Source organism: Embiotoca jacksoni, unplaced genomic scaffold (genome assembly GCF_022577435.1).
Source record: "Embiotoca jacksoni isolate LCO1_2020_lvr unplaced genomic scaffold, fEmbJac1.0.p SCAF_15, whole genome shotgun sequence".
NCBI lineage: Eukaryota > Metazoa > Chordata > Actinopteri > Embiotocidae > Embiotoca > Embiotoca jacksoni.
This window is the reverse complement of record NW_027185285.1, coordinates 4,785,957-4,809,741: the sequence shown is the minus strand read 5'-3', so window position 1 is coordinate 4,809,741 and position 23,785 is coordinate 4,785,957. Positions and strand designations below refer to the sequence as shown.

At 46.4% G+C, this 23,785-nt stretch overlaps 1 protein-coding gene across 1 annotated transcript in view; it reads right to left on the bottom strand.

Moving 5' to 3' along the window:
* LOC138197966 (BAH and coiled-coil domain-containing protein 1) overlaps positions 1-23,785 on the bottom strand; it is a 64,251-nt gene that overhangs the window by 2,636 nt on the left and 37,830 nt on the right. The window contains 24 exon segments of the mRNA XM_069149037.1: positions 4-240; positions 391-1,646; positions 2,590-2,739; positions 2,845-2,961; positions 3,049-3,157; positions 5,738-5,813; positions 6,506-6,620; positions 6,722-6,851; positions 7,208-7,288; positions 7,683-7,972; positions 8,107-8,280; positions 9,175-9,369; positions 9,492-9,726; positions 10,035-10,149; positions 12,851-12,964; positions 13,173-13,309; positions 13,471-13,640; positions 15,105-16,037; positions 16,916-17,261; positions 17,604-17,890; positions 19,329-19,487; positions 19,805-20,004; positions 20,118-20,232; positions 21,122-23,599. Of these exon segments, the coding sequence (XP_069005138.1) occupies positions 4-240; positions 391-1,646; positions 2,590-2,739; positions 2,845-2,961; positions 3,049-3,157; positions 5,738-5,813; positions 6,506-6,620; positions 6,722-6,851; positions 7,208-7,288; positions 7,683-7,972; positions 8,107-8,280; positions 9,175-9,369; positions 9,492-9,726; positions 10,035-10,149; positions 12,851-12,964; positions 13,173-13,309; positions 13,471-13,640; positions 15,105-16,037; positions 16,916-17,261; positions 17,604-17,890; positions 19,329-19,487; positions 19,805-20,004; positions 20,118-20,232; positions 21,122-23,599 (8,219 nt within the window).

The following is a 23,785-nucleotide window of genomic DNA, read 5'->3' as shown; positions in this document are numbered from 1 at the left end:
TACTTTGCCATCTCTGTGCCTCTTGCCTAGCTTGGTCTCCTCTGGATGGTAGAACCACTTGACTTTGACTACCATACTGGAGGTCCAAGATTCCCAGAAGTTTTCAATTTGACCTACGTACGGGAGGTTAGGGCGTCCAGCTGAGAGGAACACAGCACAATCTCCCACTCTCACGGTGTCTCTGCCTCGCACAATGGCCTTATAAAAGAGCTTCCTGGCCTTTCCCTTTAGACCTCGCCTCTGTGGAAAAGTAGACACTTTGACCATTCTGCTTTGATAATGATTATTATCAATGACTCTCGACTTCAAGTGACTTGGTATTAAAGGATAACTGAACTTGTAAAACAAAACATGATGCGTTCAGTAGAAAGATGGATAAACTATTCTCACCTGTGTAGGGTTTCCTGACCACCTCCACATTTGTCGTCCTGCAAGGAATGCAGACATCTTGGGCCTTGGAATAAATGAAGTGTCAACTGAAAGCATCCTTGGTTTTTTCACAAAGTCCTTAGTTGGTTTAGAAGTGGAGCTGGTGCAATCTTTCCTCTTCAAGGACTTGCTGTTGGAGAGCTGGTTAGGCGGGCCTCCTTTAGCATTGGAAACAGCCACAGCTTTAGCCACAAAGGAGTGCTGGCGAGGCCTTGAAGAAGTGGAGGGTTCTGATGGTTGCAGGAGCCCCCGATGGGAGGACAGACAACTCTGCAGCATCAGTGTAGAACTGTCCTCATCCTCTGACGAGTAGGATGAATCGTTGTCAGAGGAACACAGGCTGGAACTTGAGAGAGAGCCTGAAGAGGAGGAGCTCGAAGAACCAGAAGAGGAAGAGGAGACAGAGAGACGAGAAAGGAAACGGCCAGCCGTCCTTAGTCCCCCTGAAGCTGCAGTCAGTGCCGCCCTCCTCCTCCTCTCTTCCTCTTCCTCTTCTTCCTCTTCATCATCATCCAGATCTGAGTAGGAGCTGTGACACTCTCTGTGAGAGCTGAAGCCCAAGTCGCTGTATTTCCCCAGATGCAGAGAAGGAGAGGACTTTCTTTGGGGTGTAGTTCCTTTCAGGAGAAGTTCTACCCTGGATGCACCGCCCTTTTTGTTGTCTTTGACCAGCAGGACTGGGTGAGAATATGCCTGTGTCCTGGGCATGCCACTCACATTGGTAGATCCACCTCTTGAAAGCATAGCCTTGCTGTTCTTTGTCTTGGGTGAGGTCACTCCTTCATGATCCAACTTCACCAGGAACTCTTGCCCGGACTTCCTGCCCCTTGGCATTACCAGTTCATCTTGCCTACGTTTCTCACCATACAGTCCACTTCTGGAGCCGAGCGATAAACCTGGACCTGGCCCCGTAGACTGAGCACAGAAGGAAGAGTAGCCATTTGCAATGCTTCTAAAGGAGTCCACCTCGAAGGAGCTGCTGCTGAAAAGGCCTTTGGTTGGGATGGAGGCCAGTGGCTTGTTTTGAGGCAATGAGAATAGATCAGCCTCCCTCCCTCTCAAGGCCTTCCTGGGGGCTCCATTGAAGTGAAATAGATTGTCAGACGTTCTCTTCCTGGTGTTAACCAATGAAGACCAACCCAGGAAAGGTGAAAGATTTTTATTGGCATTCTCAGCCTGCTGCTGCTTTTGTTTTTTCCCAGAGCCCTTTGGTCTCCCTACAGAGTAGAAAACATATTGAATATGTTTTAGTAATACATCACAAAGGATGGAACATGACTGGCTCATTTGTTCAAACTGTGTACTGACCAGTTTAAATCACTACACCTGTTCAGGGCAAGACAGCCCAATAACATAGGGTTGGTGCTAGATTGGATCAGCTAGAGGGACGCACACTCCAAACTCTGCAGGGTTGTGATTTGTTGTTTCATAGTTGGTCCAATTCTTCCCTAACCCTTCCACAACATAACCAATCACAGGCAGATCATCCCTCCTGGTCATCCGATCTATCACCAGCCATAAAATATCCCTACAATAAGTCCTGTAGTTGTTCATAGCTGCCCAGTTTATGTCAACGCTGTCAACTGAGTTGATTCAACTGAAAATGTATATGCATGTCGTCGACACAAAACATCTCACGATATAATGTATATTGTACGTAAAAAAAACCCCACCAACAATAATCAAATGCAACCACAAAAATCGGCAGTGAGTAACTTAAGGCCTCTTTGACAGTTTGAACAAAAACTGAACATTACAGACTTCACTAAAATAGTATCAATTACGCTATTGTGTTTGCACTGCAGAGATAAGCAGTGTACAGATACATTGTATAATGAATTCAAGTCTAGAACCACTGGATGATAGCTCATATGTCAGGTTAAATCAAAAGTGTTTTGGTATGAAAATATAAATGAGACATTTGAAATATTTCCATTTGATGTAATGGGGCAGCAAAAAAAAAAAAACGTGGCATTTTTTTATATAAACGTTTCACTCACTTTAAGCTCAATATAGCTTAAATGATTTGTTAAAATAAGCATATAAATAATGCATGACAGGAAACTGCTCAGGAAAAGATGTGTTTTCTTTTCTTTGTGCAACTTTACAGTTTCAGGGATGTGCGAGTTAAAAATTCTGGTTTAAGGGATTAAGTCCTACCTGGTCTTCTTTTAATAACATTCAGACTTTGGGTGTTGGTAACAGTATTGATAGTGCTGAGTCTGTCACTGATGGGGGCCTGCTCCAGACTGGAACAGGTCTTGGCTGATGTCCCACTGGGTACGAGCAGGACCGGAGATGACTCCCCACCTAAAGGACAAAAGGATAGAAGATCATCAGCTTTTAGTTCCAGTCTGACAATACACTGAAACATAAAAGGTCCAATTCCCAATTACAGCGAAAGGAGTCACCCACAGTGAATCTGATATCCTGGAGGCAGGAGGCGGATGTTTGGGAGAGAAATCTTCCCTCGGTCTCCATCATCAAACTCTACCATCACTCCTCCCTGCTTCCCCTCGTCAGATGAACCACCTGCAAGAGACAAAAAAAAATGCACTTCCTCAGGTGTGCTGAAAATTGACTATATGTGCATACAGCTGAATATAGTTGCTGTCTCACCTCTGCGGACGTAGCCTGGGTATAAGCAGCGCGAGCGCTCGCTCCAGTGAGCACACACCCTGGTACCTTCACTGAGCACAGCCTCCGACTCTGGACGTACATCCAGGACCTGGAAGCGAGACCAAAACATAATTAAGATTCATTACAGGTTGCACACAAGTCGCACACAGACACGCATGCATACACACTCACACACGCATACAAACAGCGTGAGAGCAATGGAGCATTGTGCATGGGCAGCCACTGTGCCACGTTTCCAAGCGGCACTTATCTCATGCCAATGTGCCAGTCAGGGCTGAAAAGAGCGGAAGCCATGATGCAGTAAATCCTGACTTGCTGAGTAATACTAAAGAGGGCCTGAATAGAGGGCTTGTGATTGCAGGTTGCCAGATCCTCCCTCCAACAATGCAGGCAGCCCCAGCATCCGCCACTCACTGGGGGCTCTTTCAGGTTGCTTTCATTTACTGTTGCCATGGCAAGGGACCCTTTGACTGATGAGGTGTGGATGTGAGTGTGAGTGTGTGTGTGTGCACGTGCGTGAGTGTGTGTGTGTGTGTGTGTGTGCGAGGGAAAGGGAGGTCGGGTGAAAAATCGGGGGATCGGTGTCAGAGTCAAATAAATGGCTTTTGGACTAATTTAAAGACACAAAAGTGGAAGTATGGCATAATTAGAACCAGCTGCTGTGTGATGAGTGTTTGGATAAGAGCAACGTTGCCAGAAGTGCTTGGTGTCGAACTGCCGGGAGGGTTAGAAACGGCACTGGGAAGGCTTTGTGCAAAAACTACATTGATCATATGAGCAAGCTTACATGGATAAGAGGAGATAAGTGGCGATATACAAAGTGGACTAATGCACATGTGGGGGGCAAGATCTTCTACTGCTTAACAACAGGAACACTGATCTTTGTGGACAGCTGAATGCTACGATAAACAAACGGGGAGATATAAACAATAACGGGAGTTCTGGTTATTTGCATTTATAACAAGCAATAAGAAATGTTTTTTTTTCTAACAAGATAGAACATACCACTGTAAAAACCTACTTAAAAAGCAAGTGTAATTGAAACCATGTGAACCTGCGACCTGTTAATCTTAACAAAATTTGAACACGTGCGAAGTGAAAAGCTTTCAAGTTTCCTCACAATTTTCACAACAACTTTTCTCCTGCTTTAATCAGTCCCTCCAGGATTTTGCTGAATGTTTGTGATTGTTGCGATCAAAAATGCCAGATTTTTCAGTAACTTTTCTCAAAGATTGTGATGCAATTTGCAAAATTGCAGGATCTTTTTTGTTGTTGTTGTTGTTATTTGGTCAAATTCTAGTAATTGGCAACAATGCAAGTCAACAACAACAACAAAAAATTGATTTTCTTCACCCACTACCTAATCAAGAAAGAGTCATATTTAATCATACTCATGACAGAAATAACGCATAGAAGTGCAACGATTGGTAACCCAATTCTACATTAGAAGAACATACTGTATTTCTCATAGACCCCCTCACTTCAGGTTCTTCCATTTTTCCAATCACCTCGTATGTGATTTGTTTTGATGATTACAGGAGAGGTTGAAGAGCCTTGCTGGCCGTAAATGAGGAGTTACGATTGTTTGGCTGAGAGTTTGTTAATAAAGTGAGTTTTGTTTGGAAAGGCTTACTTTGTGCTGTAATGCCTTCAAGCACAGCTTCTATTAAGTACGTTTGTTGAGGAGAAATCGCAGGAAGTTTACGAAATAGCAAGAACTCGCCAATATAATGGAGATAGGTTGAATTTGCATTAAATGTTGCGATTGCAACATTTCCTGGAGCGATTGTTTAACTGGAAACATTAATAACACAGTCATCATAACTTTCGGTGAAAATGTTGACATGCTCTACTTCACCATAACCATCAGGAAATCAGTTACATCTCATATTGGATCACGAGTTGTAAAAAAAAATTCCGTGTCACAAAATAATTAATAAATCACTACTTTAAATTCCATAATTTTAGGTGAAATATTAACACAAAACCATTTAAGAAGTGGCCTCTGCAGTTACTGTGCCCTCTAGGCAGCTTCTCCTTCGCCCTATTAGAGTGACAGCAAAAGCAGCTGATCCAAGGCTCGATGAAGCCAGTTCAACTCTGCTCTACTCTTTTCTACTCCTCATCTTTGGACACTCCAGTGTGTGCAAACTCAATGTCCTGTCCCCTGTTTGGCAATAATGACAACTTATTTCCACACTTGGAGAACATGTGGGTATGAGGGCTTTGCTTTAGGGCGACCCAGTTGTTATTAGTGTGAATTAACCAGCATCCACTCACTCAACAAATGTCTCCTGCAGCAGAAAACACTGTGACGTCAACAGATAAAAAACCCAGCCCAGATATGGTGCAAAGAAATGAACTAAAGCGAGGAAGAGTGTAATTATAAAGTACATGTATTGTAATAGCTTGATAGTCCTACACTTTTGCATCACTACTAAAAATCCTGCCTGTTTGTTCCTAATCACTTAACAGTCCACAGTAGATGGCCCAAATGAGTGACTACAACAGAGGATGAAAGAAAGAAAGCTAAGGGATTAGTAGAGCAACAGAAAGAATGGAAGACAGTTCAAAGAACTTTTAAGAGACATAAAACTGTTTAGTGTCCAAACAAGAAATGGCTTCTCTTGTAACAAAGAATGTTTTAGTACAGTGGGCTTGAACTTACAGCTTCCTGTAGCAGCTGCTCCAACGAATAGATTCTCGGGCGGTTTCCTCTTTCACCGTCAATAACGATGCTAAAGCTAGAGAGAGAGAGAGAGCGAGAGAGAGAGAGAGAGAGAGAGAGAGAGAGAGAGAGAGAGAGAGAGAGAGAGAGAGAGAGAGAGAGAGAAAAGGATGAGGCTATTTTCAGACGCTTGTAATATGCCTGCCTGGCTTCCATGTCATATGTTACTCCCACTCCGCTGTTGTTATAGCATCTTTTTGCTGCCAGAGCCAGAGGAGCAGTATCGATACTCAGAACTGACTATGGGATAATGTGGGGTGTGTTATATAAGGAAGAAAAGACGTGAAGAGAGATAGAAAAAGTACTGGTGATAACCACGAGTTGCCTCGTGCAAAATTCCTTCTTTTTGTAATCAAGATGCCGACTTCAATAGACTTTGTTTGCATGATTGATTTTTTTTTTGAAAGGATCCATTAGCCTCTTCTAGGATAACTCATCATTTAGATTTATCACCACTTTTAGCCTGAGCTTCTGCACAGAAATGCCACTTTGCATAAGGTTTACTTTATTTCCGCACATAAGAAAAACAACATATGTAAAGAAGTCCCTGCAAATTTCAGTAAATTAAGAAATTCATAATTTGGTTCTGCTGACTTCGATTTCAACCTTAATAACTTCCTTAATAGGTCAGAATATTGTATTTACATGACAAAACAGTATTTCCTTATCTTTGTGTGTACTGAACAAACATCCAGGCTGTTCACTTACATGTCTGGGAGCTCCAGAGTGTGTACCCTGGCAGCATATAGGAGCTCATCCTCCTTAGATATCAGCACCTTCAGTCCATCAGTTAAGAGCTCTTTGGTCAAGACACAGTTAGGAGCTGCAAAAACCAAGAGCAAACATCACAATTTAAAATTCAACATCACTAAAATAACCTGCTGCTTTAAACAATGTTACAGGATACTAAGTTTTATCCCCAACCTTCGGGGCTCTTGTCGTTGTATGTGGGGCTTCTGTCCTCGTCTTCTTCTGAGAAGCTGCTGCCATCCATCTGAAAGCCCTCATCAGCCGCAAAGCTCTCCAGCAGACGACTCACTGCTCGTCCCTTTGGCTGCGGAATGTAACAGAAGGCACAGACAGAAGAATAAAAGGAATTGTTTAGCATACTACACAAACTAGCAATTAACCACATGGTGTACCGTCACCTATCTCAAGCCATTTTACTCTGTCACAGCACCGAAGTGTGAGCCGCCCCCTTTCCCACACCTTCTCTCCCATCCTCCTCTCCCCTAAGATTACTCAGCAGGAGGTTGGGCTGTGTCCAATGTGCGACGTACTTTTAATAGTTCTACAGTAACGGTCCTCATGGTGAGAATTCCAGGACAGTAAGACGTAACCAGATTTGTTGGAAGAAATTATGGAGGCTCGCATTTGGATTCTGGAGTTTTAATTCACTGTCACTGGTACCTGTTGGTCCTTGCACCTTCGTCCCCTGCTTCCCTCCTCACTCTGTAAAGACGGGGCCCCGATCGACCAGCAGCTTCTCCTCTGTGAAAGTCAGCACGAGAATGGACAAGATAAGTGGTAAGTGTGACATTATTTTAATATGCACTCTGGTTATCGTCACAGCCAGCCCAGGGGAAACAGAAAAGGATGCACATAATTGGGAAAAAAAAAATACATTGAGACTATGGGTTATAAATATGAGGTTCTGCTATAACTCAAAAACAATTTTAGTAAGTGACTTGAAGCGTGTCCGTTATGTGTGGCTGCTTTTATGCCCGGCGGCAAAGTTTGACGTGACATTCTTCACAATGAAATAGAACCTTAATATGACCACACCATGCCAGAATTATTTATTTTTATAGGTTTTTCTTTTTCTATTGTTTATTTTGTTAGTTTAAAGAGTGTAAGCAGTAGATCGAAAGTTCCATGAAAATACCTTATTGATTGCTCCTCTCAGCATGGTGCTCTTGCGGGTCGCCCTCTTCAGACGCTCACTGGTGGTTGGGAAGGTGACCAGTCCCATGCTCCTCCTGTATCGGTTGCCTCTTGTCCCGAGGCTCCCCCACCGAGGCTCCTTAGACCTGGGTCCGCATGTCCTTCTAACTCCTTCAAGCCGATGATCTTGGTGGTCTTGGTGTTTTTTGGTTGCAGTGACCATACTCATCCTACAGGTGGGCTTCTTCCTTACTTTGACTTCCCCCTCTGCTCCAGAGAGACTCTGCGAGCCTGTATGGTTCAATTACAGAAACAGATTTAGACCGAGCTAACAAGAAAGGAAGAGAAACAGAAAACAGATGCTTCCCATGAAGATGTGGAGCAGCTTTGTTGACCTATAAATCATTTTCAAAGGACACTCTTACCATAAAGCTCCTGTCTCTGTCTTTTGTTCCTGGCTTTCTGATTGGCCTCCAGTTTTACAACAGACGAGGGACTCGGGCCAGTCACAGAGGAGCTAGAAGTGACATCTCTGGGGGGCTGGCCTCTGTAATCTGGACCTTCATCAGTGTCATAACTGCCTTCCTCTTCTTCATCTTCTAATGGGGACAGAAAACAAAAAAAGCACAGATCTTTTATTAATGGGTAGATTATTTTTCAACTCACATTGCATATCAAATCCATCTCTTTAAATCATTACCAACCAGTAAAGTTCTTCAACTTACTCTCAATCATTTCACAGGCACTTCATTAGCATGTACGTAAATAGTTTAACGGTTCATAGAAATGATGTATGAAGTGCTTTGCCTCAGCGGTATTTCCTGGTGTGAACCCACATGTTACTGTGAGCTAGTGTGCGCGGGAGCGTAGGAGGGAGTTTTTGTGTGTTTGTCGCTGCACTTTCTCAAGCAGATCTTTGACCCAGTCTGCGAGTCTCCAGGGCTGTCAAAGCCTCTCACAGCCAAGTGTCCACAGCTGTGGCTGCACATCTACACCAGACCGGCAGAGCCAATCACTGAGGTGTTGAATTTCCATGCACACTCCAGTCTGTTACAGAACATTCATCATCACCTTTTCACTCACCTCTGATTGGTTTCCAAGTGATTTGCAAATTAACAAAACTGGATTTAAAGGGTCGTTGTGTGTCTTTTAAAGGATGCCTGATTCAATGTGTTAGTAATCCTCTGGCCAGATATGTGTGTCAGGGTTTGTTTCTTTATTTTTTCAGCTTGAAACTGGTCAAATGTTTCTTTTATGCACAACATTTTAGAGCTGTATAGAATAAAGCATTTTGAGCCCTCAAAAAAAACTTTGACAGGTGGCTGTTAACACTTTCATAGCTGGCCAATTATCGCCAGCTCACTTCACTGAGTAAAAGAGAGAACCCATAATTCAACAGCAAGAACACAGGGAAACATGTCACCTTTAAAAGTTCAAGGGTCAACACCGGCTTCAATACTTTCATAACTGAGTGTTAGTATTGGCTGCCTCACCTTGATCAGAGGAGTCACTCTCTGCTGGTGAGCTCTCTTCCTCCTCCATTGCTTCCCGTCTCTGGCCGCGGAGAACCTTCACCCTGGGCTGGCTCAGATGGGAGGAACACTGTGTCAGGGCGGTGGATGCCTTTTTACGTCCACGGCGCACCAGTCCACTCCAGCTTTCTTGGGGGACACTGTCCACACTGGCTGCTGAGAAACCAATCAACGTTTAAATCTAGGCTAATTGTTGGAGGAAGTTTCACCAGTGAGAATCTGCGCTTATTAATACCAAACAGCATGAGGCACAATCAGTAATGAGATTGCCTATCTACCTGTATCACTTTGTCCCCCAGACTCTCGCCTGGACTCGACTTTGCTTGTGCTCTGGCTTCTGTATCCATGCTTGGGGTTGGAGTTGCAGGGCGAAATGTCCTTGTCCCTGAAGCCTGTCCCTGAGAGATTCTTTTTAACCTGGCCCTTTTGTTTGAGCTGAGCCACATCACCAGCCAGCTTGGAGCTGAGCACAGTGTGAAGGCTGCTTTTTCTGCAGCCCTGTGCTTTTATCTGCTGCAACAGAGAGAGTAGATGAGAGAGTCAGAGAAAGCCAGTTACACTCCCGCTTACAGCAGCCGCAAAGGCCTCAGAATGTCAGAGGAAGAGGACCCTCATTTGCTCACACAGAGAAGAAAAAGGAATAGTAGAAGCCCCAATGAAAAATATATTGATATGGAGAGCAGAGGATTTGACTCTTGAGTGTAGCACCTAATTAGAAGTGTGCAACAAAGGAATATATCTAATGCAAAGAAACAAAGGGTGGCCTCTTTCATTTCTAGTTGCACAGAGGACAAAAGGGAGCAGGACAAGGGGACCCTGACCTGTGTGCTGCTGAGTCGCTCAAAGCCTCGACTGGACAGCCTCTTCTTGCGTCTCTGGCTGTCTCCGCCCCCTCCTAGGTCCTCAGGCGACAGGCCAAGCCCCGCCCCCATCGACCTGACAGTCAAAACAAGGGAGAGGCATTCATTAGAGAAGAATGGTGGCAGTTTGAAAGGAAAAGAGGGGGTAGCACATCACAGGGGAAAAACAGAGTTGAGTCACCTCTCTGTAGGATCTAATAACTTTCTCTGTCTGATGAACAGAATGACAAACAAGGACAAGGAGAGCCCAGTGTCTGAGCCACACACTTGAAAAATTGGGATCTAACAAGGAACCTGGGATTGTTTGAGGGCAGTGTGGTATAAAAGGCATTAACGCTTTATCTAGGGAGTGTGTTTGCTGCCTGTGAAGCACTGTGCCACTTTGAAGGATGCAGGGAATGGTTGGAAGGCATTGCATTTGTATGCGACCGTATTGTTTTCAGCACATATCATAGCTCTTCGGTTGCATTTTCATATCACTATGGCACACTCTTTCCCCTACACTGAGCAGCATCACAGGCCAGCCACTTCAAATGCCCTTGAATTTCCCTCTGGAAGGCTGCCCGTAGACCGCACCGACGTGAGCCAGGCCATGCTCAAACAAAAGATTAACTTCCCCTCTGCTCGTGTGCACACAGCCTCGGAAATCAGTCACATTTACAGAGTAAGCAGAGTTTAAAATGTGAAGTAGATAAAGTACTGCATATTCAAAATTTCATGTTTGCTCTCTGTTTGCATATTGTTTCGTACACAGTTCTGCAACCGCACATTGTTTGGAATCAAATGCGTGTGCGCTTCTTTTGTTCGTGTCATTTATCAGCGTAGGAGCGCAGCGTGTGAATACAGAGGATGTGTGTTGGCCTTCGCTGTGAGCGTGTCAGCGTGCACCTGTAACAGAAAAAGAATGAAGGCGATTGTCAGGCAGTGGCACTGTCTGCCCACTGACTGACAGGAGAGTGACAGAGGTGCCAGTGAAGTGTGAGTTGTCCCTGTGAGGCAGATCCCGCCACCACGGCTGGCCTTCCGCTGCTGACAAACACAATGTGACAGAGACCCTCCCCTCTGCGGGGGGGGCTGCTGGGCCTCAGCGTACAGTGACTAATTAAACAGAATTGATTAGTCGGGTTTGCTGGCAAGCAGCAGTTCTCTCCAGCCTTCCCTCCAATCAAAGAAGCACCACAGAGGAACTCTGTGCCTTACCCATAGGATTAACAAGAGGCCTGCACAAAAACAAACAATGCCTGCATAAACGCTTGTAAGCACACAGCTGCATCCGTACTTAATTGCCCAGATGCATGGGCTGCACCAGCAGGGAGGCTTGAACATATCTCAAACGTGAAGGTTCAAGCAAAAATAAGGTCGGGATAGTTGCCCACTGACCTCCATCAGCACAGAGGTGTCATTGCCTTGTGGTGGCACAAGTGGCAGGTGCAATACATGCTTTTACAGAATCCCACCATGTAACACAACATGAGGCTAATCAGTCCCCAGTCAGAGGCATCACATCATTCTCTTGTGCTTTTTACACACACACACACACACACACACACACACACACACACACACACACACACACACACACACACCGGAAACAAAAAGGAGTACACCCCGACTGCTTTGAAGAAAAGAAGCTGTAGCTGAGCTGTGGCTCAAATTTAACAATAAAACAGACTGCAGTTCCTGCCACCCCCACGTTAGCCTCCACCTTTCCCTCCACTGTACTTCACTGCAGGGCTGTGGCCTGTTACCCTTTCATTTGGGTGTCATTGTCACCCAGCATCAGCGTCCCCGCTCCGATCAGTGCTGGCCTGGCCTGGGGGCAGGGGTACATGGGTGGAAGGAGAGTGGAGGTGACATCGCAGAGGGGCAGCTGAAAACATTGTGGGCCGTTGCCCAGAAACCACAGTGAGAAAGCAACAGAGAAGAGAAGATGGTGGGAGAGAGCGGGAATGCTGCGAGGTGGCATTTGGTGCCCTAAGCCTTCCCAAACCCTGATGACAAGGCTAATTGAAGCCTGACAGCAAACGTTTATCCCCTAAAACCTGCTGGTTCATCAGCCCCCGCCACCACCAAACAGGAAATGTATCTCTTGTTTTCACAAACGCTGCCATCAACACATTTGAAGAAGTTGCTTCCTTGTTTCTTCCTTGTTTCTTCCTTATCCTTCCGTCCCCGCCCCCTTCATTTTGGACTCTGCCGCTCCTCTCCACTATTTTGTTTTCTTCTCAAAAACATACGTGGACATTGTGTGAAAGCTCTAAATGTCAGCTTAACTTCGATTGCCTGGACTATGCTACCGTCATGTTATCCTTTGGACCCCTGCTGACCCAGTGGGGCTGTAATGGTAGTGGTGTGTCACATTCCTGGTGCTGGGACAGATTACAGGAGAATTCAGAGTATTCTAATTACATCCTCTGCCTGTCACCCAGCCGGGTGAAGCTCAAAAAACACCACAGTAATGCCACTTAGGGTTTCAGCAAAGTTGAAACATAATGAGAGCTATGAGAGAATTTGTAATGGTCCATATATCAAGATTAATTAAATGGTATGTATTAGCAGACATACTCACAAGTGACACAGACTATGCTGTTATACAATTAACACCAGTGTTGATTAGATTAGAAAGGGTTCAAGTATACTTTCTAGAATGGTTCAGCGGTTCTCTCATTTCCTGTTTATGCCAGTGAGAGGCAGTCCCTGTGGGTCAGGGATACAGAGGGGCTAATCGTGCAGGACTGGACTGCAGCCCACCAGCGGAGATTGAGACTGGTACTCACTTGACTTTTCTTTGGCCCTCCGATGAGGACACTGGACCTGTGCTGAAGGCGGGTTTCCGTTTCCTCGGCCGCCCCGGCCCTCGTCGTGCTGGGCTGCGAGGTGTTTCCTCCTTCCTGCGTGCACACACAGATCTAAACACACATGGCGGCAGGCAGAAGACCTCCATCATACTACACGTCTAAACTCAAAAAGGGTGTACAAGTAAAGTACTGGAAGGAATCCTTTTTGACACTAGAAGTTTCTATGTTTATCAATTTGGAGATTTTTGATTGCAAATGGTTGAAAATAGGTTTAGGTAAAGGAGGAAGAGGTCACACTCACTGATGATCATGCTTCCTTTGAAGTTTGGCCAACTCCTTTTGCTTCTCTTTGTAGCAACGCTGTATCTCAGCCAACTTCACACGCATCGCAAGCTCTGGACCATCCATTGTTTCCATGCTGACCTTGGCTGGGCACACCTGAAGTACACAAAACTATTGGTTATTTTTAATATTAAAAGCAACCTTCAAACCTTTCTAGTAAAACGTATTTATTTCATTGAATCAAAAGTGATTAAAAGCCAAAAGGCTCTTTGGATTTTGAAACATCCAGTTGGGCACACTATAGCTGTGGTTCTTACTGGTTCATTGCGAGGTGTCCAGCTGCATTTCCTGCGTAAATTGAGGCTCCTGCGGGCTGGGAAGTGTCGCCCTGAACCCATACTGTTGCCTTCCTGGGAGCCCAACTCCAGAGCACGGGCTGTGGCCAAAGTAGCGAGGCTTTGGAGGTCAAACATGAGCAGCTCCTCCTCTGTGAGGGAACGGAAAAAAAACATGCTGATTTGTTTCACATTGAGACCACACATACTTGATTTAGAGACACTACAATTGAACCAAGATTGTGTCCACAAATATTTAATCAAAAGAGTGTCAAAGTGAGAAAGAAACGAGGGTTTGTGTAAATGAGCACCACGTGTTCAGCTTCAAAACTTGCACGTGGCTTATTTTTTCAGGAGTAATCTTGTGATAAAGTGACTAATTGGGCAAGGAAGAAGGAAATTGGGTGCATTAAAGCAATATGAGGAGGCAACAGCCCATCATTTCAGAGGTCATATCAATATGGACTCGCCAGATGCTACTGTGGCCATCTGGACGAAGCTCTTCCTATGTAGCCTATCTGCCTTTGGCATTGACTGCAATATCCGCCATTAATGGACTGCACTATCGGCTGAACCGCAGAGAGTGCAGCGTCGTCACAGAAGGGAAATCTGACATTTTGTGTACAAAGTAACACTGCCTTACATCTTGAATGAATAAATAAAGAATACTGATGCTTCTAACTTGTTTAAGTAATTGTTTTGGTAAAGACTTTTGTTGTGACTGTAAACCGACATGTGCCACTTCCCCGAGCTGTCAACAGTATCGCATCAAGAAGACAACATCACTGACTCTAGAATCAGATGATACCCTTTTTATAGCAGCCTCTTTTGGGAGCAGTTAAATGCATTAGGATGCTGTGGTAAACACAAAACATCCTTTTGCATGAATAAAAAAAAACACATGGTGCTTTGAAAAACAAGGAAGCTTTTAAAAGGCACTTTAAAACAATAGGGTCTAATTAGCCAGGCAATGCTCCAGAGTGCTGAAAACATCGACTGCTTTTGTGATTACACACTAACTTTCAGGAACATGTTGTGTTTGGGAGAGAGGGAGACCGATCGGTGCGTCTCCTTTTTGTTTGAGTGTGTGTATTTGCAGCCGTGGGTGTTTGGGTGTATGCACGTTTGTGCACGTGTGTGAATCAAACAGCTGCAGGATGGAGAGACAGGGAGACAGCTCCCCGAGGAAAGCTGGGAGGAAGAGAGAGGAAGTGAGAAAGGAAGGTGTACACCCTTCACTAGTGGTTCAGCCCTGTCCTCCTGCTTCTTATCCCTCTCCTGAGGCCTCTGCATCGTTAGAACAGCCTTTTAGGAAATAAAAGTGCCTTTAACACACCAAAGGAGAGCAACGGCAAGCGGGCTGTGCAGACAGCCTCTCTGGGGACATGTTAGAATCCACCAGAGGCTCTCGAGACCAGCAGCAGGAAGAGAGAAGTATCTGGGAGGGAACACAGAGCTACGGAGGCTAGGCCTGAGGGGGGAGTGGGAGTTTGTCTCAGTGGACACAGAGGAAGGAGGAGGGTGAACTATGAGAGAGAAGTGCATTCTGCTGATAGGAGTGTATGCCTGTGCGCATGTCAGCATGTGTGAGTCGTGGAAGATCCACTGTCCCTCACCCTGGCTCTTCCCACTGGTGCGCTTTTGCTGTTGCAGCTCCAGATCTGCAAGTTCACTCAGAAGCTCCATACCCTTGTGGGGGCTGTACTGCGATGGGGCAACTGATGGGGTGCTTAAAGGGTACAAGGGAAATGGGGGTACGTCTGTGCAGAAAGCAGCAGCAATCAGCAGCTCCAGACTCCAGTAGCAGGGCACAATAGGTTTCTGGGGCACAACAACAGGTGCCTCACATGGGCTTGGGGCAGAAACTGAGGCAGGGGAAAGACACACAAAATCCACTGAGGCGTCATCAGGGATCATCTTGTTCTCGTGCTGCTGCTCGCTGTCTTTTACTCCCCCGGGGGGCAGAGACTGCGACTTGGGGGCTGCAGGGGAAGCGGGGTCAAGTTCGATGATGGCTGGCAGCTCTGGCTCCTGCTCTCCAGGCATGGTGATCTCTTGAGTATGCTCCACCCGACTCTCCCCACCCATCGCCTCCTCATCCTCTTCTCCTTCCAAGGTAATGACAGCTTCTGGCCTACCAGGCTCCTCTGCTGAAAGGGGGACTGGACAGGAGGCAGCCTCGCACACTGGGCTCTCAGCAGGGGGGCAAACCATCACCTCCTCCTCAGCTGGCCCCTGCTCTTCTGCCTCCTCCTCTCCAGGCATATAGCTGGCTGCTGTCACTCCCGCCACCTCCTCCCTCTGCTCCAGAACTCTTTCCTCCTCCTCTTGCTCCACTTCCTTGAGTGGCAGTGACTCTGGGAGGGGCCTGACCACCACCTGGCAGTCTAACTCCTCCCCTAAGCTGGCGAGAGACTGGGGAGCATGCTCAGCAGGCTCCACTTGGACTGCTTCCAGGTCAGCTGGCTCAGCCAGGCGAACATCCTGAGGGGAGGGTCCGCTCCGGTAGCCCATAGCCATAGCAGGGTAGGTGTATCCAGGAGGCAAGTCTATAGACGGAAAGAAATATAGGTAATAAAAACAACAATTGTGATCAAATTTGACACAGAAATATTGAATAAACATATTTTAGCTGAAATAAAATAGAAATACCTATTTTCTAGATGAGACTGTTTCATACAAAGGTGCAAACATAAAATCCCTTCACATCATGCCCACACTATACTTAACTCCCTTGCTACTACCTACATGGCAAGAGGTGAAAAATAGGGAAAAGGAAATGTAGTAGCCCTCTGCCTTTATCTCCCAGCTGGAAGAAGGGTAGAGGACTACAAGTAACAGTGTGTGTATTATTTAAAGTGAGCAAGACCTTTGGTTTATCAGCGAGCCTGACACTATTCCTCTGGTGTGCCGGAGCCGTTTGCCAGACATTAATAATGATGAAGAGAGTGCGGGGCCTGTGGGGCTGGAGGAGAGGCGAGGGCCGCCGCTGAGGTGTTTTTCAATCATTACCAAGGTAACAGCACTGGAAAGCCCCAGCACAGCCGGCAGCCATTTTCTTCAGCTTTGAGCTGTTTAGTCAATCAGGGAGTTTGCCAAAAAAAAAAGCTACCCACACATATTACCACAACACCAGCAGAAAAAATTTGATCATTCAGCGGTGGCAATTGCAATTACCAATCAGTGCCGTGTACAAGGTGCAGCTGCAACCTACAATTCTTCTGTTCTTTTTCTCTTCAGATTTATTTTACGTATCATCTGTAACTTGCTGATTATCATCAGCATGTTCTTTTACAAGCGTTAATTTTATGTTATCAATATTGTTCACACTTAAGCCACCGCACACAGTGCATCAAAGGCAGCTGGAAAACTTTGAGGCACATTTGCATGTTTTGGTTTGCGTGTTGACCCTTTAATTTATGCTTACCAGGCTCCAGAGACCCTGGATAATCCTGCGGGGGCTGTCTTTCTCCTCTCTTGTCCTGGGATTCAGCCCCTTTGAGCATCTGAGGCGGGGCAGGGCTGATGGCTGGTGAGTGGGGGGCTGCAGCGACAGGGCTGGGTGCAGGGCAGGGTGTTGAAGGAGTGCTTTTGGGATGTTGTCGCAGTGAGGGGGACTGGCAACAAGGGGACAAGTGAGCAGCACAGGCCCTGGGAGGCGAGGTGTTATTCTGCTGCGGGTTGTAGGAGTAGGCCTTGGCAGGTTTAGACGTTCTTGGCTCTGAAATGAGTTCCTCTAGTTCAACCGAGGGCTCATCTGGTCTCTTCTGTAGCTGTGACATTAACAAAATATATATATTTTCACATCTACATTTAGTCAACTCATCTTGAAGATATCAAGCATGTGAATTTTCTATATGAGTTCCATGATAACAAATCCCAAAAGCTGCTTGCTCTGCAGCCTATATTTAGCAATTCACTCTGTCCCTGTGAGAATATCAGCATATGCCAGATAAATGTAAGGCGAGTTAAAAATAGACTAAAAAGTCATGTGAGATTTTAAGCTGACTCATGACTCACTCTTCTTTTGTCTTGATCTCTTTTTTGTGTGTGCAGATAGATACAGAAGATTCTGAAATTTGAATGTTCCTCGCGTATTTTGACTTTATCATCACCTGTGCATTGTGAGCGGCTTGATGTTGCATGTTCATGCCGTGTGCAGCTCTGTGCTGCTGCTGCTGTTGCGGCTGCTGCTGCTGCTGCTGAGGTTGAGACTGTAGGTGTGGTTGCTGTGACTGGTGACTCTGGTGCTGATGCTGGAGCTGTTGATGCTGCTGGAGTGCGTACAGCTCCTGTTGCCGTAGAAACTGGGATCGGGAGTACACAGCAGGATGTTGCATGTGGGAGGGTGGGCCCCGGGCACCGTACACAGGGGGCCACAGCCCTTGCTGCTCCATCACATCTAATGAGAAAAAGGAGGAGGAATGTGATGGAGGGGGCTACCTTAGAACAAAAACACATGCACGCACGCACACACACACTCATCACTTTCCTTTGGATTCATACATCAGCATGATGCGCAGCACACTAGAATACATTAGTGAACAGAGAGCAATTGTGTTCTCCATATCTATCATTATGTACCTCCCACACAACTATTTCAAAACCGTGAAACCATTATGGATCATTTAAAAATCATTGTATTTACATTTTATAGATCCCTTCAGAAAAAGAAAAGACTTTTTGACTTCACAGAACATCATCTCCCCAGGCAGCAGCAACAATCCCACACTCTCCCGCGCTCTCAACACAAATCTCTCTCTTAAGAACTGCTTTGAGAATTTTGGAATGCTGGGAAAACAGTTATGACAATGATGAAATGTGAACAGATGATAGTGGTTGATTAGAGGTCAAAATACTGGGCTGGAAGTCTCATCGGAGCATTCAATTCGGCCTTACTGCCAAAAAAAAGTCCCACCTGCCTGGCCAAACCACAGAGGGGGGTCCGCAGAATGGCCCAGCAGTAAGCTTAGTTCCCATGTCTGTGGGTGTATCTCCTATGTGGCTTTAAGGATAAGTACAATTTGATGTGGGTGATTTTTAACCGACAGATGTTCCACTAGAGAAGTGTATAAGCAGCGTAATATACACTTCTCATTAACATTTATCCAAATTAGCTTGATCTTTCAGCCCTTCTGCAAAACACACAAAGAATTTAAGACATATAAACTTGAATATGCAAATGTTTCCTGTTGAAAAGTTTGTGTAGATGCATTTCCCTCCCCAGCTGAAACTCCTGCGGAGCACAGAGGGAGCCGTACCGTCAAAGATGGTGAGCTAATTAAATTTCACAGCCTGCTCACTGAATATGTGTCTACAATGACTTTTGAGAAGTGATCTTTCTCTTCATCCGAACACTTCCTCTTCCTCTGCTGTGATGGTGCTGCACATATAGCTTTGTATGAGCATCCTGACCCACTGAGAGCACTATTGCTGCTGGGCGGAGCAGTTGGTGTGCAGGAAATATTTGAATTGGAGTGTGTGCGCGCGCGCGTGTGTGTGTGTGTGTGTGTGTGTGTGTGTGTGTGTGTGTGTGTGTGTGTGTGTGTGTGTGTGTGTGAACAAATCCATGAAAGGGAAATTAGTCAGCAGTCTTCATGGGATCACTGTGATTACCAACAGTTCTTTTAATGTTATCCCCAGATTATGTGAACACTGAAATAACATTGTGTTAATGTTCCAGGGAACATAGGCTAAATTTAGTAAATTTCTAATTTATGGGGATTTGGATGTACGGGGCTGTATGTGTACAGTTAGTGTGTTCTTGACAGGCTCGTTTGTTTAATCTGATTTATAAATACGCTTGGCTTTACAGAGGAGAAAGCAAGGTTGTGGCATACCCAGGTGATGGGTTGCAGGATGGGTGGGAGGCTCAGAGGGCAGGACCACCAGCTGGGCGGAAGGGTCCTGAGGCAGAGGCAGCACCGGCTGCAGAGGGCCCGACATGGCTGCAGAGAAACCAGGGGGCAGATTCTGGTGCAGGGTTGTGTGTCCTATACCTGCTTTATAGAGAGAATTTCCAATTAGATTACAAAACCATCAACCTATGTTCATGCTCTGAAAAGTAATCAAATCGGTTCTAAAACTGACTGGGAACAAATGAAAAGATGCTGATGAGTAACATTATATAAAAGCATCCACTTAGAAATCAGTGCAGCACACCTATGTTTTAGAGCTGTTCCATGAATAAGAAAAAGTGGACTGGATAACCTCCTTCAGTTAAATTACCACTACTGAAGATAATAAAGTCACACCCGAAGAAAATCTAAGTACAATTTTTGCATCTTAATTTCCAAAACTGTTAGTATTTTCTTACCATAAGAGTGTCCTGTCATCCAGAGGGAAGGACTTCCAGTTCTTGGCATCCAGTGGTGGTGAGCAGAATGTGCAGCAGGATCTCCTAACTGACCAGACTGGAGGGAAGTCCCGCCCGGGACCATGAGATGAGAGGTGAGGTCTCCGTGACAGCCGTTGGACGGGTGGATCCTCGCAAACTCCACCCTTTCTTTATTGTCCCTGGCATCAGGATGAGACGAGGATGAAGAAATACAGACGAAGACCAGCATGCAGAAGGTTTCTGGCAATACAGATTTGAATATTGAGCGATAAGGCTTTTACATGCGCTTTACCTGATATAAGCATCTCTCTCTCTGTCCAAGCAAGTGAGACCTATTTGTTCCTCACTCATCCTCTTCCTCTCCTCCTCTGCGGTGGGATCGGAGGTGTACATGGAGCGAGGAGGTCCTATGAGACAAACACAAACTTAACCATTAGCTCTCGCTGTTGTGGCTAAAAATACTGACACAACTTGACAAATAAATACATTTCAAGTGTCAATTTTGTAGCAGAAATGTTGGAAAAACAGGGAATTTCAAACAAGCATGAATATGTTTAGACTCTTCATTAAGTTCACTTTTATCACAGTGGGTCATTTTTTTTTTTACTGCATATTTCCATTAGATGTGCGAATGTTGTTTTCCCTACATAGCATGAAAAAAAATTATGATAATTTATAATAATAAAGAGCACAATGATTACATGTTTCTTAAACGCCTGCCTGATGATTTAATGAATAAGTGGGCAGTAAATACAGATCTAAACATGGATAGATATGTGCTACTGATTGTGTACTGTTTGTTTCTATTAAAATAATGATGCTACAGAATATATTTTGAGTGTTGCTGCTAAATTTAATAAAAAGCTGGACTAGGTTGTTGTGGAAATGAGTTTAGTAATACTGCAGTATTGTAAATTGCCATTTCTCCAAAACATTATTGAGATTTTACTTCTGGGAATTCAATTGTCAGTGTTTAATTCACTGACTTTTGATAGGAGTAATAAAAGCTGAATAATGCAGAAAAAAATTAAAATTGGTCAGGCTTGGTTTGGGACTACTGAGGAACAAGTTATACTGAAACCTCTGAGTATTAAAAGCTAGAGAATTTAAATTAAAAAGTTTTTACCTACAAAAAAGTTTTGTCTAAAAAAATACTAATTTACACAAATATTTTTTTCAGGCTTTTTACAGATTTGCTTTTCAGTTTTTTGCTTTAGTTTTTTTTTTTTTCCACAGCGAGGACATTGGCAAGTCGCCTAAGAAAAAAAGGTCAAGCCAGTGACCTCGACTGCTTACCTTTCACAGAGGGGTGCACCCTGCCCTGCCGGCTGTTGGGATGACTGTCCGCTGACCGACATGGTGGCTCTCTTTGTCTGGCCACTGCCACTGCGATTCCCACCGGCGGCTGCCGCACCTCGCTTTCCCCATGACCCGTCTCCCCCATTTCCCGGCTCCGCCCACCGTAATCAGGGCGCTCGCTGTCACTGGTTGGGCCCTTCCTGGAAGGTAAGGTCTGTTTGTTGCCCTGCAGGGCGCAGCTCCCCCCAGACGGCCCTGACTTGAGACTTCCCAGTCCCCCGAAGGGGCTCTTCTGGGAGAGGAGCAGTGGCTGTTGCTGGTTGCTGTACTTTAGTAAGCTTTTCATGGCACTGCTCTCGCCCGGAGTTGGACCTTGGGGATCAGGTTGCTGTTGTGGTTGCTGCTGTTGCTGACTGAGGGGAGGTGCAGTGGGGGGCTGTGGAGGAGGCAGGCTCATTCCTGGCTGCTGCTGCTGTTGCTGCTGCTGCTGCTGTTGCTGCTGCTGTTGCTGCTGCTGCTGCTGCTGCTGCGAGTGTTGCCCACCGGTGCTCCCTAAGTCCATGTAGGACTTCCTCTGCTCCTCCTCCGGTTGTGACATGTGATGGGGAGGCCTCATCGCCCAGGGTGGCACTGGGGGCTGCTGGTGGTGGTGCTGCCCACTGCTGTTGCTGTAGCCATAAGGAGACATGTCCATCTTTCTTTTAAGCTCCTGACTATTCCCCTGGTTCAAGTCCGCTGGAGAAGGAGCGTCTGGGACCGGTCGGCCATGCTGCTGGTGGCGAATCCGAGCTACCTTTTGGCCATCTCTCTGTAGGGAGCAGCTACCTGCAGGACCATGAGCTGTTCCAGTCCCACTGTGCTGCCCCATGTTTTTACTTCCGAGTGGGGAGGAGTTGGGTGGGGGTCCTGGATGGGAACAGTCTCTGTAAGGAGAGGTGTTTACAGAATGAGGGACAGAGTGCCCCGCCTTGGGCCCTTGGGGCAGCGAGGGTCTGAACACATCCATGTCCACACCACTGTTGATGCACTCAGCACTCCGTGATCTCACGACCTGGTGCTGCTGTTGAGAGTGTGGAGGCTGTTGTTGTTGGGGAGGTGGAGGAAGTTGTGAGGGCTGAAGGTGTTGGTGGTGGGACTGCATCCAGTCTGGCGCCTTCTCTGTCTTTCTGTATGGGTGCTGCTGCTGCTGCTGCTGCTGCTGCTGCTGTTGTTGCTGCTGTTGTTGTTGTTGTTGTTGTTGCTGCTGTTGTTGCTGTTGTTGTTGTTGTTGTTGTTGTTGTTGCTGTTGTTGTTGTTGTTGTTGTTGTTGTTGCTGCTGATGCTGCTGCTGCTGTTTTCTGTGCCAACTACTATGGTGCCCACCACCATTCTTTTCTATTGCCTTGTCCTTGGCATTGCTACCTCCTCCACTACCTACACCCTGACAGTCAGGGTTACCAAGCTGGAATGGCCCGCCAGATTTCTCTCCTAGGTCCGCCACAGATGGCACAAATGTGGCCCCCGTGACTTTAGGTTCTCGGCCCACGTTGACTGGCCCCCTCTCATGTGAGGCGGGGTTGGCTAGAGGAGCAGGTGGGGGCGGGCAGAAAAAGTCCGGATGGTGGTGTGTGTGGTGGGAATGATGTGGGTGGTGTGGGTGGCTGGGATGGAGCTGAAGGCAGTGGAAGCCCCCTGGGTGAGGATGTGTGTGGGGGTGGGCGTGAGGATGTGGATGGGGGTGTGCCCCTCCAGCAGCAGAACCCATGTGTAAAGGCGGGGGCACAGAGTAGGGCAGAGAGTGGTGAAGTGGTGCCTGACCTCTTTCCAGACAGTCTGAAGGCTGTTCGCTGATCCTCATCTCCCCACTTATACCCTCTTTGGTGCAGCGACCACTGCCACCCGACCCCATATGTCTGCCCTGGCTGACCCCCCCGCCCCCCATGGCCCGAAGGGCTGTGCCCTCCCCGCCACAGCTGGACATGGAGACCTTAGTCCCCGCTCCAGTTCCTGCATCTCCATTTTGCATCTTGCCATTATGCAAACAGGCACTGAGGGGCTTGCCCATATTCTGAGGGTGGTCTTTGTTGTAGTCCATTGTGAGTGACGCCTTGTGCCTCTCCAGGGCCCGACTGTTGACCTCTTCCAGGGGTAGTGGGTGCTGTGGATAGTGTGGGTGCTGCTGATGGGTGTGGGAATGGTGGTGGTGTGTGGGCTGGGGCGGCTGGTGGCTGTGGTGCTGCTGCTGCTGCTGCTGCTGTTGTCTCTCCTTAGCCTCTTGTTTGCTACTGGACCTCTCCTTGTCCTTGACAGGGACCACTCCTCTTTCCACGGACCCCTCTTTAAGACCCTTATGTAGACCTGTCCCCACCCCTGGATCTCTGTCTCTGCTGCAGGACCCCTGAGAGTGTCCTGAACCTGCCCTGGACATTGGTGGCAGACTGTGATTGGCTGAGATGAGAGGCGGCTGGGATGGGAGACCTCGGAGATAGAAGTTCTCTACGAGAGGAAGGAAGGCAGGTCAGTAAAACAAATACATCAGAACAAAAAGGATAAAGCAATGACAGAATCTATAATTTGGCCCCAAGCAGCCTTATAGTGATATTCCATGTTAAATTACACCAAACCATATTGTTTAAATTCGATTTTAAATGTCTTATTTTTGTCTGGTTAAATTCTAAATAT